The sequence below is a fragment of the Rhinolophus sinicus genome, linkage group LG16 (assembly GCF_036562045.2).
Source record: "Rhinolophus sinicus isolate RSC01 linkage group LG16, ASM3656204v1, whole genome shotgun sequence".
NCBI classification, from domain to species: domain Eukaryota; kingdom Metazoa; phylum Chordata; class Mammalia; order Chiroptera; family Rhinolophidae; genus Rhinolophus; species Rhinolophus sinicus.
In genome coordinates, this window is record NC_133765.1 from 19,284,736 (window position 1) to 19,295,980 (window position 11,245).

Genomic DNA, 11,245 nt, shown 5'->3' on the forward strand with positions numbered 1-11,245 from the left:
TTGTAGAATTTATAGAGTTTTAAGTGAACTGGAAAGGAGTTCTTGTAGTTCGACTACTGAGAATAGTTAAAAAATAATTTCACCAATATCCTTTTACCTTGTAATTGAAAAATAAGAGAAGAAAAAGAATTTTGAGAGTTACATCCCTGAAGATCTGCTTTAGATATAGATAAATCTTCCTGTTTGTAATTCTTTGGATGAACAAAAATTTTGAACATTTTTTAGTTGGCCCTTACCATTGCTATGGTTTAAAAACTCAACAGCCAAAATGCCTTAAAGTTCCAAATAGCCTGGGAGCTTTGTGTATGTGGATTGTCTCTTATGCAGACTTATTCTGTGTCATTAGAAAGCTGCTGCTGCATATTGTGAAGTTTCCCCAGCATCTTAGCTGCAAACTGAAAAAGAGGTTTTAGAAAAATACCCAAGAACTTGAATGTGGCTGATTGAAATGGAGAGCTGAATTACTATATAAGTACTTGTCTTATGATTACATAAAAATGTTCACTTCTTATAATGCAGACATAAAAATACATTAGAATGAATCAAATTGTTTTAAATGATGGTGTACTACTGTTATTAACTAGTTTGTTGGTATGCCTCTGCAATCTCGTAATTGCTCTCTACTCTGTCTGTGAAACACAGCTTTAAAGTAAGTTCATTCCGGAAGTTAGTGTAGAGGGAAGACAGTCATTTCACTCCAGGAAGGTGTGTGACCCTTTGGTGCTTTTTCCTCTTCCAGAACTCCTTCCCACCTAACTTTTCTGTTTCCTGTTGTGGAATGTTTTCTCTCTCCCTTACTTCCTGTATCTGGCATTTTTATTTATTTAACTTTAGCTTTTTGAATTCAATTTATTTTGTTATATTTTATTTTTTAATTCAAGTGGAAAGTGGAGGGGTGGTATTTGTGTGGGACTTTTCCTTCTCTTTGGCTCAAAAAGTGTCTTAACATAATATGCTTTGGCTTTGAGTCTAGAGATTTTCTGTATTCCTAAAGACACTTAGAAATATTAAGCATGATAAGTTGGTGAGCCCCAGAAAGCAAAGCTTAACAAAGATTAAATTATGTTTCCATAGGATTTTCTTATTTGAGCCTTATTCTCCAGCACTCTGTGCTATAGGTTGAACAGGCATCTTTTTTGCCTTTTTTATAGATGATGAGTCTGAGGCACGTGGTTTTTTTCCCCTAACCCAGGTCACTGAGCTGGTTAGTGTTTCAGCTGAGCTGACCTAGAACCAAGGTCTCCCAATTTCTGATTTGGTCAGCTCCTTTTTCAGTATTCCACCCTGCCTCTCTTTCCCTTAATCAGTTTCTCCTCAGGAAATCCTGAGTCAGTGTTGAACGTCCTAAAAATCTGAATTATCTGTATTTTTCCTAGCCATTGAACAAATTTCTAAGAGGAGGTGGATTGTATGCTCCTCATACAAACGTCTTATTAATTAAACTTGTACTCTGTTCTAAATTCAGGAGAAACTGATAATAGGTTTCACTTTGAGAGGCACATAGATCTTTTCAACATTGTGTATTAATGTATCTATGAGTGATTATTAATACTATTGTTTCATCTTTAAAAATAAAAGATTAATTTTTAAAGGAACCAACCATCCTGTTATCTGTTTTCTTCTACGTAGCCATGTTTTATGTGGACCTTGGCTTTAAAGAAAATAAAGTTTTCTCATAATTTTGTGTAAGTTTGTAGAAATTGGTAGCTTTTACTTTAATAGAGTTAATGCGGATCTGAATGTGGTATAAGATTTTTATCTGTAATTTTTTAAATCTTTAATATACCTGTTCAACAACTTGATTAGAAGGTACAAGACTCAAAACCATTCTTGTTCCCCCCCCCTTCTCTTACTGTCCTCTGTTTATTTCTACCTTCTTTCCATTTCAATTAGAAAATAATTTTCCTGTCAGCCTGCCTCCATTCCAGTGATGGGCACCTAAATGTAATTCTCCTAACTAGGAGATTTTCATCTTTCTGAGTGACTAACATTTCTTGTCTTCCTAAGCTCTAATTGAATGTCATGTGCCAAATCCGCAATGGCATCAAATCTTTCCTGTTGTTCTGCTGCCCTAAAATATTGTTCTTGTACTTTTGCTTCACTTCAGCCACACCATGTTACCATATGTGCCTCTTCCGGGCATGGAAGCTACTTACAACACCAGCGGCAGTCAGATGAGGTAAGCCTTCAAAGGTGCCTGGCATATGAGGGCTTGCTGAGAGAGAGAGAGAGAAAGACAGAGAGAGAGAGAGAGCTAAGGGATGGCATGATTCTGAGCTCTTGTTCTCCTTCTAAACCTAATCTACATGTCTCATATGAACAATCTGAGATTTAATCTAAGATTGAATCTTAGATTCAAATGTGTTTTATTACAAGTAGCAATTAGGGATGTGTAATCAATACCAAATACGGGGGGGTGGGGGTAAAGGGGGAGCCAAAATTACTTAACCAGCTCATTGTACTGTAAGTTACCTCTCAAGCTATTTCTTGGTCATTTAGTCAACTTCAGTGCCTGGATGGGATTGATTTCATTTGTTTAGTTCACTAAAGGCCTTCTCCCACCCCTCCCATGTAAAATGTTTCTTTTTACATTTTTCCTTGTTCATTACATTTTGATTATTTCATTGCTCTATACCAATGCAATGGATTAACCACATTCTTGTGAATTTTTACGTTTGCAGACATAGGCTGTGTCCAGAAAGTGATTAGAGAACAGGTTGACTAGAAATGTTATTGCTGGAAAAAGGCTGCAACCCTAGTCTGAATGTTAAGAAGTTCAATGTGCTGATGTCGAAATAAAACCTGCTCATATTTTCTCTCCATGGTGCTAGGCTTGAACCTCCATTTCCTGCCTTGGTACCAAAGTCTTGCTTGGTAACAGACTCAGCTGTCAGCAAGCTCCTGCTGTCAGCCTCTGAGTTCCAGGTTCCTGGGTTTGATGAACTGGATGGTGTGACAGCAGCATGCCCCCATCCACAGAGTAGCCCTCCAGAACAGAAAGAGGTAAGATACAGTGCTGGTAGGATCAAGCGGTGGTAGCACTGGAGATGCCCACTGTTGACTGCAGATCACGTGACAGATACAGGCGGGCCCCTCAGTATCTTCACTTACCACCTTTAGCTTTAGCTGAGTACTGGAGATGGCCAAGGCAGGGGGTTTTGTTTGGCCCTCGATCTCTTACTCTTCACTGTTCTCCAGATCCTTTTTTTCTTGACGACAGCATTTAACAGTGTTTAGAGAATTAGACCACAGAGCAGCTTCATGTATTCAAAGAGGATGAGTGAACAATGGTGTTTCTCAATTTTGCAACATCTGCTGTCTCCAACGGAGGCAAACTTTCATATTGATAGCTCAATAACTGAACTGAATGTACAGTTCTCTTTTAATACTATAAAGGGGGTTGTTGAAAACACTGTTGGCAGGAGTAGGAGGGGAAACTTTGTCATAAACTACTTATTATTATTAGTCTTTTATAAACTGAGGAAGTGATACCGTGTCAAAAAAGGGGGCTTTATATACAGTAGTACCTCAGTTTTCGAATGTCTCTGTTCACGAACATTTTGGTTTATGAACGCCGTAAACCCGGAAGTAAATGCTTCGGTTTTCGAACACACCTCAGAAGTCGAACATGTCACTTGGCTTCTGATGAGTGCAAGATCCTGAGGTCTAGCTGTCGGCTGTTTTCGAACGTTTCAGAACTCAAAACAGTTTTCTGGAATGGATTACGTTTGAAAACCGAGGTACCACTGTATTTAAAATGTCTTGCAACTTGACCATCTTTCTTTTTAATCCTTAAAAATAGGCTGAGCCAGAGAAGAGGCCAAAGAAAGTCTCACAGATTCGCATCCGGAAAACCATTCCTAAGCCAGACCCTAATCTTACCCCCATGGGCCTTCCTCGACCCAAAAGGTGAGCTCTTTAATACACACAGCTTCACTTTTTTTGAAAATTGTTTGGCAGAACAAAATGACGTTTTAAATGATCATATATTCTGAGCTATTTATTGTACCTCTAAGAATTTATCCAAAAGAATTCATTGGCAATATGGCCAGGGATTTATGTGCAGGGATATTTTAATGCATTCTTAATCCTTTTTATTGAGGTGTTGTGCTGTCCCTGTGCGTACAGAATCTCAGTTCATCCTCTGATGATGATGGGAGGTAAGCACTATTGTTGTCCTTAGGTTTAGTAACAGTTCTGAGGCTCAGTGGTTGAGAAACCTGTGCTAGGCTCTGTTGTCAATCATGACACAGGTGGTTTCTGTCTCACACAGGTTTACCCGATCCCACAACCTGAGTACACAACATTCTGTGCACATAACAGAAGGAACCTAAATATCATGAAGGAAACAACTTAAGTTTTCTTTAGAAAATGCCAGGTCCATGTTATGGTCTATAGTATAGCCTTTAAATTTTTGGTTTCCAAAGACTTATTTTTTATGACAGAGACAATTGCTAACCCTATAGAGTAAAATGGGAGGAAAAGACAGATTATCAAATTATGTAGTAAGCCTGATTCCAGTTTTGGAATTATATATATTACACAGACACACTATGAAAATTTAAACATTTAAAAAGAGATCTCAAAAAATAAATAAAATAAAGATCTCCAGAATTGTATTTTCATGTGGTTGATTTCACTCCTCCGTTTCTCAGTGGAAGCCTAACAGTGGTCCCTTAAGTAACCCAAGGTAAGTTATTTAACCTTTCTGAGCTTCCAAAACTTATCTGTAAAATGTGAATAAGAATTTTCAAGGCTCAAGATTGCTGAACAGTCCAATTGAGAAAAAATTGTGTACTGTTATCTGTTATATTGCTTCACATAACACAAATGCAATATATAGTTAACTGTTACTATGATCATGATTGACATCCCATTTTTCCCATGTGTTTTTTATCTCAATGTATTATATTTTTATCTTAGTTATTTTATTAATTGTCCTACCATGTCTTTTGAAGAAATTGTTTTTATTTTTAAAAACCAGTTATCACTGTGTACTTGACAATAGTTGGTTTAGTCTACAAGTTAAGGCAAATATAATGCATTTGCTTTTTTTCAAGAGCTATTTTTTAAATATTTCAGATAACCTGGTTGAATAGAACTTATTGCTAGGATGAAATAGGATTCAGAATTAGATGTATTCTATCTCACATTTACATGTAGATATAAGTTCTGAAAAACATTGTTTATATACATAAGTAATTGGGAGTGAATTTTAATATAGATATGACATTCAATTCTTTGGAGACATTTTTCAAATAATACCCAAAAACAATCACAGTGATCTATCATCAAATTATATTTAATAATTTATCACCTAATTTTTTTGAAAGCAGAGGATCAAAAGGCGGTGACTTAGGTAGGTTCTGTTGCCCAGACATTGGAGGCAGTCTGTGTCTTTGGTGTTTGGGAAATATATACAACTTAATTGGCAAAGGCAATTGTTATTACTCAAGTCCATCAGTCATTCATTCTTCACTTTTCTGTTTTCCAACGCAAGTAAATGTGTTAATTTTCACCTTTCAAAATATTATGCAAACCATTGAGAAATAAGTTATGAACACATTTTATAAGGTAGATTTGTAAAAGTTATAACTCAATTAAAATGTATAAAAAATATAATTAATTTATCCATTTTAATCATGCATTATTGAAATACGATAATGCTCTTTCTTGTTATGAATTTATACTAAAGCAATGTAATGTGTAGCTAAAATAATAAATTATCAAGTGAAGAGTATGGTAAAAAGCATGATACTCCTTCAGTAAATGTATGCACACATGAATTAAACTGTTGTTAGACTTTTAGGAACAATTATGAATCATGTAAAAAAATCAGAAATAAATCCATTAATTTATATATATCTCATGATTGCTTCAGTATTTATTGTAGGAGAAAAGTATGACAAATCAATTGGCATAGCAGCTCATTATATAATTTTTGTTGTTAACAGGAAGTAGAAGTTGCAACATTTTATAAAGGTTTCAGGGGAATAAAATTTTCTTAAGACTTCTGTGTTTCGTATAAATTATTTCTGCGGTTGTCTTCATAAACATTTGTAAATGAGAGACACAGTTTATCAAGAACAGGATTTGTACCCACCCCCAAATACCTGATGTTTTGTCCTTGGCCTTATTTATAGATGTATTCTCTCTAGGTCAGAGAATAAAAGACATTGCTACTTAAATAATTTGGTCATGTTAGGGATTACTTCATGTGCCCTGGTCATTTTACAGGCCAGAAGTCAGGTGCCATTAAAATTGTTGCTATATTCTAGTTGGTATATTTCAGCACATCTCAGCATCAAGACCATGCCTTATGCAGAGTTTTCAATGAAAGCAACTTATCCTATAAAATGCATGAACTTTAAGTGGTGAATCTACCACAATTTCATCATAAAATGACATGGCCAAAACTAACAGTAGAGATTCAACTCCTGGTTTTTGTCATAAAGTCATTGAGTGACAGAGCTATAGTTTAAAAACTGTACAACTGAGGTCCAATCAAGATGGCGGAGGAGGTAAACGATGTGCTTGCCTCCTCCCATGACCACCTTAAAATTACAACTTAATTATAGAACAATCAACCTGGAGAACCATCTGAAGACTAGCAGAACAGAAGTCCTATAACTACGGATATAAAGAAAAGGCCACATCAAGACTGTCTCATCAAAAATAAAAATAAAAAAGTAAAACTTCTCTATCTATGATCTTTCTTCCATCGCAAGTTCCATTTTATCATCATCCTTGAGACTTTCGGTGTATATGGAGTAGAAATGAGGTACTAGAACTTCTGTTTTAGCAATGTGATAGATGCATTATCTTGCTAGCTTTCCTTTAGGAAACAAATAATAATCCTCAATAAATACTAGTTTTTATGTGCATCACTGAATTATCAGGAGAATAAGGGATTCCTGGAAGCCAAAAACTAAGTGTAAGTAGCAATCCAGAGAGGAAAGAGGTGGGTGAATAGTTAAGCCACCTTTTGCTTTGAGGGCATTTACAAAATCAGGGTTATACTGAGCTTATTAAGTTTTCATTGGCCTCATGGGTGCTGAGGGCAAAAGAGAAAATCTATGCCCTTACTAAAATGAGAGTCTAATATGTGATACACATACACATTAAATCGACATACACACCCACAAAGGGCTATAACCTCAGTGTGAACCAAAAATAAACCTGCATTCCTCCCCTTTCTCAATTCCCAAGAGGACAACAAAGGAAATTACCTTCCCCAAATCCTATTACTGGGTGGAGGTAAAGAACTTCTCCTTGAGAATTAACGGCCATACACTGGCCTCACAGATATCTATCTTGAATCCATGCAACCTAGGCAGACTGGAAACACCTTAGGCCTCTGAGGCTTGAGTGGAGCGGTCCCAGGTTAGTGGTGCCCTCAGGCTCTCAAGGAACCCGCTTCCAAATCTGGCCTTAAATAAAAGTTCAGGGAATGTAAACTCCCAATAAAATAAATCCCAAAGCATGGAGGGAAGCAAGTTTCTTTGCTCGAGTGCCAGTGGAAATAAACATCAAATCAAAGCTGAAAAGACGATGTTGGAGTTACTGAAGAAGAATATAATTTAGTGTGTTTTATATGTTTAGGGAAATAAGCTACATACTATCTGGTTTCAGCCACATGACATTGTGGTAGTTTTGTTATTTCTAGACTAGCACAACCATGTTTTGGAATAATCTCAAGATTCTTCCTACTGAAGGGAAATCAAGTCATAAAAACAGATCAAGTGACAGAGGGTCCGAGGAATCACCAGAAGGAAGACACTCAAGTGTAGACTCTTTGCAAAGCCACTCCGAGCAAGGTAGCATCTCCAGAGAAAGTGTCTGCTTTTGAGATAGACTGTGTCGTCTTACCACTTCCAGTGAGAGAGGCCCCTCTGAGAAAGGCAGTTTGTTGGGAGCCCAGGAACTCCAGCATCCGAGCTTGGCTCCCCGACCTTCACCTGAGCTCAAAAACTGGACATGGGTGCATAGTGCCCTGATTTGCAAGTCAGAACGACTGCCTGGGATCCTAATCTTTCACTTTCCGATTGCTCACCTGACATCCTCAATTTAATGCAGCTATTGCTGTTGTACAGCAAAATCGCTGTTTTAGGAATGCCAGCTATTGCTGTTGTACAGCAAAATCGCTGTTTTAGGAATGCCAGGGCAAAATCACTATGAAAAATCATATCTGTGTTATAATTTTTTTCAAAGCTGTTATTATTTGTGTATAGTTTTCAAAAGCATGTTCTTGCTGAACTAGAATTGAACCAAACTAAACCTCAGTTAAGATTTTCAGAAACCCAAGAAGACCCTAAAACATGGTGCCAAAAAGTTAATTGCCATGCTCTGCAGTCTCTCCTTGTCTTATCTGAAACAGGTTTAAGGTACAGAAACTTGGTAGTGATTTGCTCTTTTGTAATCAGGTTAGGTTCTCTGAAAATAAGTTTCTACTGAGTGGTGACCTGAGGATTAAAGCTATTATCTTCTACATTGTAGTAAAAATTAACAACAAATAAATTGAGTGCTCATAAATAAATAATTAAAAGGTTAAATTCTATTGTGTGTGAATCAGGGTTCCTTGAAGACTGATTACAGGGCAGGAAATGCACAAGAGTGTAAAATACCTTGTTACACTAAAAAGCAATAAAGACTACTTGGGTCATGTCACAGAGATTGAGGAACCAATTTGGAACTCCCACTGGACACAGAAGAAACAGTCTGAGCATCAAAAGGAATAACTACAATAGATTAAAGACATCGAACTTGTTTAAATCCAATAGTTTGTAATGATACTTTAAAAAAGAGCAAAACTCATTGGTTATATCTGGACTATATTAGGAAACCAATGAATTATTTTGGAAATTGGTAAATGGAATAGAACCAAACATGTGACCTGCCTTTCCTGTGCAAACTGTACCTCAAGGTTACCAAAATCTTAATGAGCATGAAGTTTCCATTTAGATAGAAGAATTCTACCAAATGGATGAAGAAGGAATGATAAACTGTCACTATGTACAACCCTAAAGAAATAATATAGTCATTGTTTATAAGTGGCTATTAATGTCACAAAAATGGTGACAACAGGTATCATGTCCCACCACCATCTAAAAATTCTCCTGTCAAAACAAACATCTAAATCTGATTATGCCTCTGTATCTGATTGCCAATCTATAGGGAATACCTGTAGTATTTTTCCCATTTGTTTGGGTCAGAGGAACATGTTAAATGACACCATGTAGATGTAATCAAGAAAATCTAGATTGGGGAAGCCATAGGCCAGATGGCCTGGTTTCTTCAACAAAGTAATTACAAAATAAAAAAAGGAGACAAAATAGAGCACTAGTAACATGTAAATTGGGACAGTATTGATCTGACTTAGAAGTTCCAGGGACCTTGCGTTGTTTGGAAGAGGGTGAAAATATTGATGCACTTCAGTTTCTAAGTTAAATATGCTCTTTAAAATTCTTGCCAACCACTAAAATGTATATTTCTAAGTTGTTGGAGCGTGGGGGCCGTAAGACAGACAGAGAAGGAGGTAGTCAATTAAGAAAACAAAAAGAAACTGAAAAGGCAGAACGGGTGGCCGGTTAGCTCAGTTTATTTAGAGCCGGGTGCTCTTAACAGCAGGGTTGCCAGTTCGATCCCCACATGGGACACTGAGCTGCGCCCTCCACAACTACATTGAAACAACTACTTGACTTGGAGCTGATGGGTCCTGGAAAAATACACTTAAAATAAATGAAAGTTAAAAAATTTTTTAAAGGGTAGAACAAAAAGCTGTAAAATCATAGCTATAAATCAAATTATATCATTCCCAATAAGTATAAACTAACTAAATTTCATAAAGTTGAAGAATGGCAGATTGGGAAAGAAAATCCAGTACATGTGATTCACGTGGGACTTGTCTAAAACTTACTACAGAAAGGTTCAAAGTGAAGAATGGAAAGGATAGAGTTGGAAAGCCAATCTTACCTTTTTTAAGAGAGCATGATGAATTTATTTTACTTTCTTTTTCAGGTTAAAGAAAAAGGAATTTAGTTTAGAAGAAATATATACCAACAAGAATTATATGTCTCCTCCTGCAAACAGGTAGGTACATGTGAGTAGGAAATAATAGATGGGGAGGGCTTCCAAAATGATCAGTGTACATTTTCATTTCTTTAACTTCAGAAAGGGTATGTTCAGTTCTTCCAATGTCGGGTCTTGGAAATAGCTAGAATTGATATTTTCAGTTCCCAGCACTTGAATTGGGGTCTGGTAGGATGGGAAAGAAATGTATATTGGGTTAGATACGGAAAATGTAGTCTCTTTTTAGTTTGTTCTTGAGTTTTTACTAAATATGCTGGTTGTCTTCTTCAGGGCTAATAAATCATGGGTCTTCAGATGTGATTCCAAACCTAAATACAGAAAGAGCTTCACTTGGCTACATTTGGGTCTGAGTTCTGTTCAAGTCATTGAACACTTAACTAAGTTCTGGTTGTGTCTAGGTTGTAGCCAGAGAGTTCTAGGATTTTATCCTATTATGCAAGACAAACATTTGCTCTAAGACATTTTACAAGACTATTCATTGCAGCATTGCTAAATAACGGAAAGGATTGGAAAGAACTAAATATATTCATTAATAGGGTTCTGATTAAAATATGATTCATCCATATAATGGAATACATTACTATATAGCCATTTTAAAAAATGAATCAGATGCCTATGTACCAAAATGGAACAGTCTTAGTTATTGATAGGTCAGAGAGGCACAGTGCATAGGGCAGTGTATGTGGTTTGCTACCATTTGAGAAAGAAAAAAGATCCAAGGTGGAGGATATATGCCCCAGGTTAGCAAACTACAGGCCAGATCCAGCCAGCGGCCTGTTTTTGTTGTTGTTGTTGTTGTTTTAATGGCCTGTGAGCTAATAAAGGTTTCTGTACTTTTAAAGGGTTGTTTAAAAACAAAAAGGAATACATAACCGATATATGTAGCTCATTAATTTTAAAATTTTACTATCTGGACCTTCACACAAAAGTGCTGACTTCTGATAATATATGCTTATTTATGCATGTCTATACATTGAATGACTTGGAAGGATACACAAAAAACTATTGCTGGTGTTGCCTGTGAGGGGTTGATCTTAGTTTTATTTTTTACCCTTTTGTCCAGTTTCAGTTTTTTCACTATGTGCTTATATAGTACATATTCATGTGTGTGTGCGGATATACATATATGCAAAAAAATAGATAACTGGCCAGAGGA

The 11,245-nt window shown here is 36.4% G+C and overlaps 1 protein-coding gene across 8 annotated transcripts in view; it reads left to right on the forward strand.

Annotated features, from left to right (window-relative positions):
- The window catches only part of PRR14L (proline rich 14 like), a 47,870-nt gene that overhangs the window by 32,133 nt on the left and 4,492 nt on the right, over positions 1-11,245 (forward strand). For 6 of the 8 annotated variants that reach the window (XM_019754253.2, XM_019754251.2, XM_019754252.2 and 3 more), the window contains 4 exons: positions 2,108-2,179; positions 2,832-3,003; positions 3,803-3,909; positions 10,018-10,089. In XM_019754253.2, coding sequence (XP_019609812.2) covers positions 2,108-2,179; positions 2,832-3,003; positions 3,803-3,909; positions 10,018-10,089 — 423 coding nt within the window. Of the gene's footprint in view, positions 1-2,107; positions 2,180-2,831; positions 3,004-3,802; positions 3,910-10,017; positions 10,090-11,245 lie in introns of those variants that run through there. The other 2 variants (XM_074321509.1, XR_012492696.1) reach the window with 2 other exon arrangements.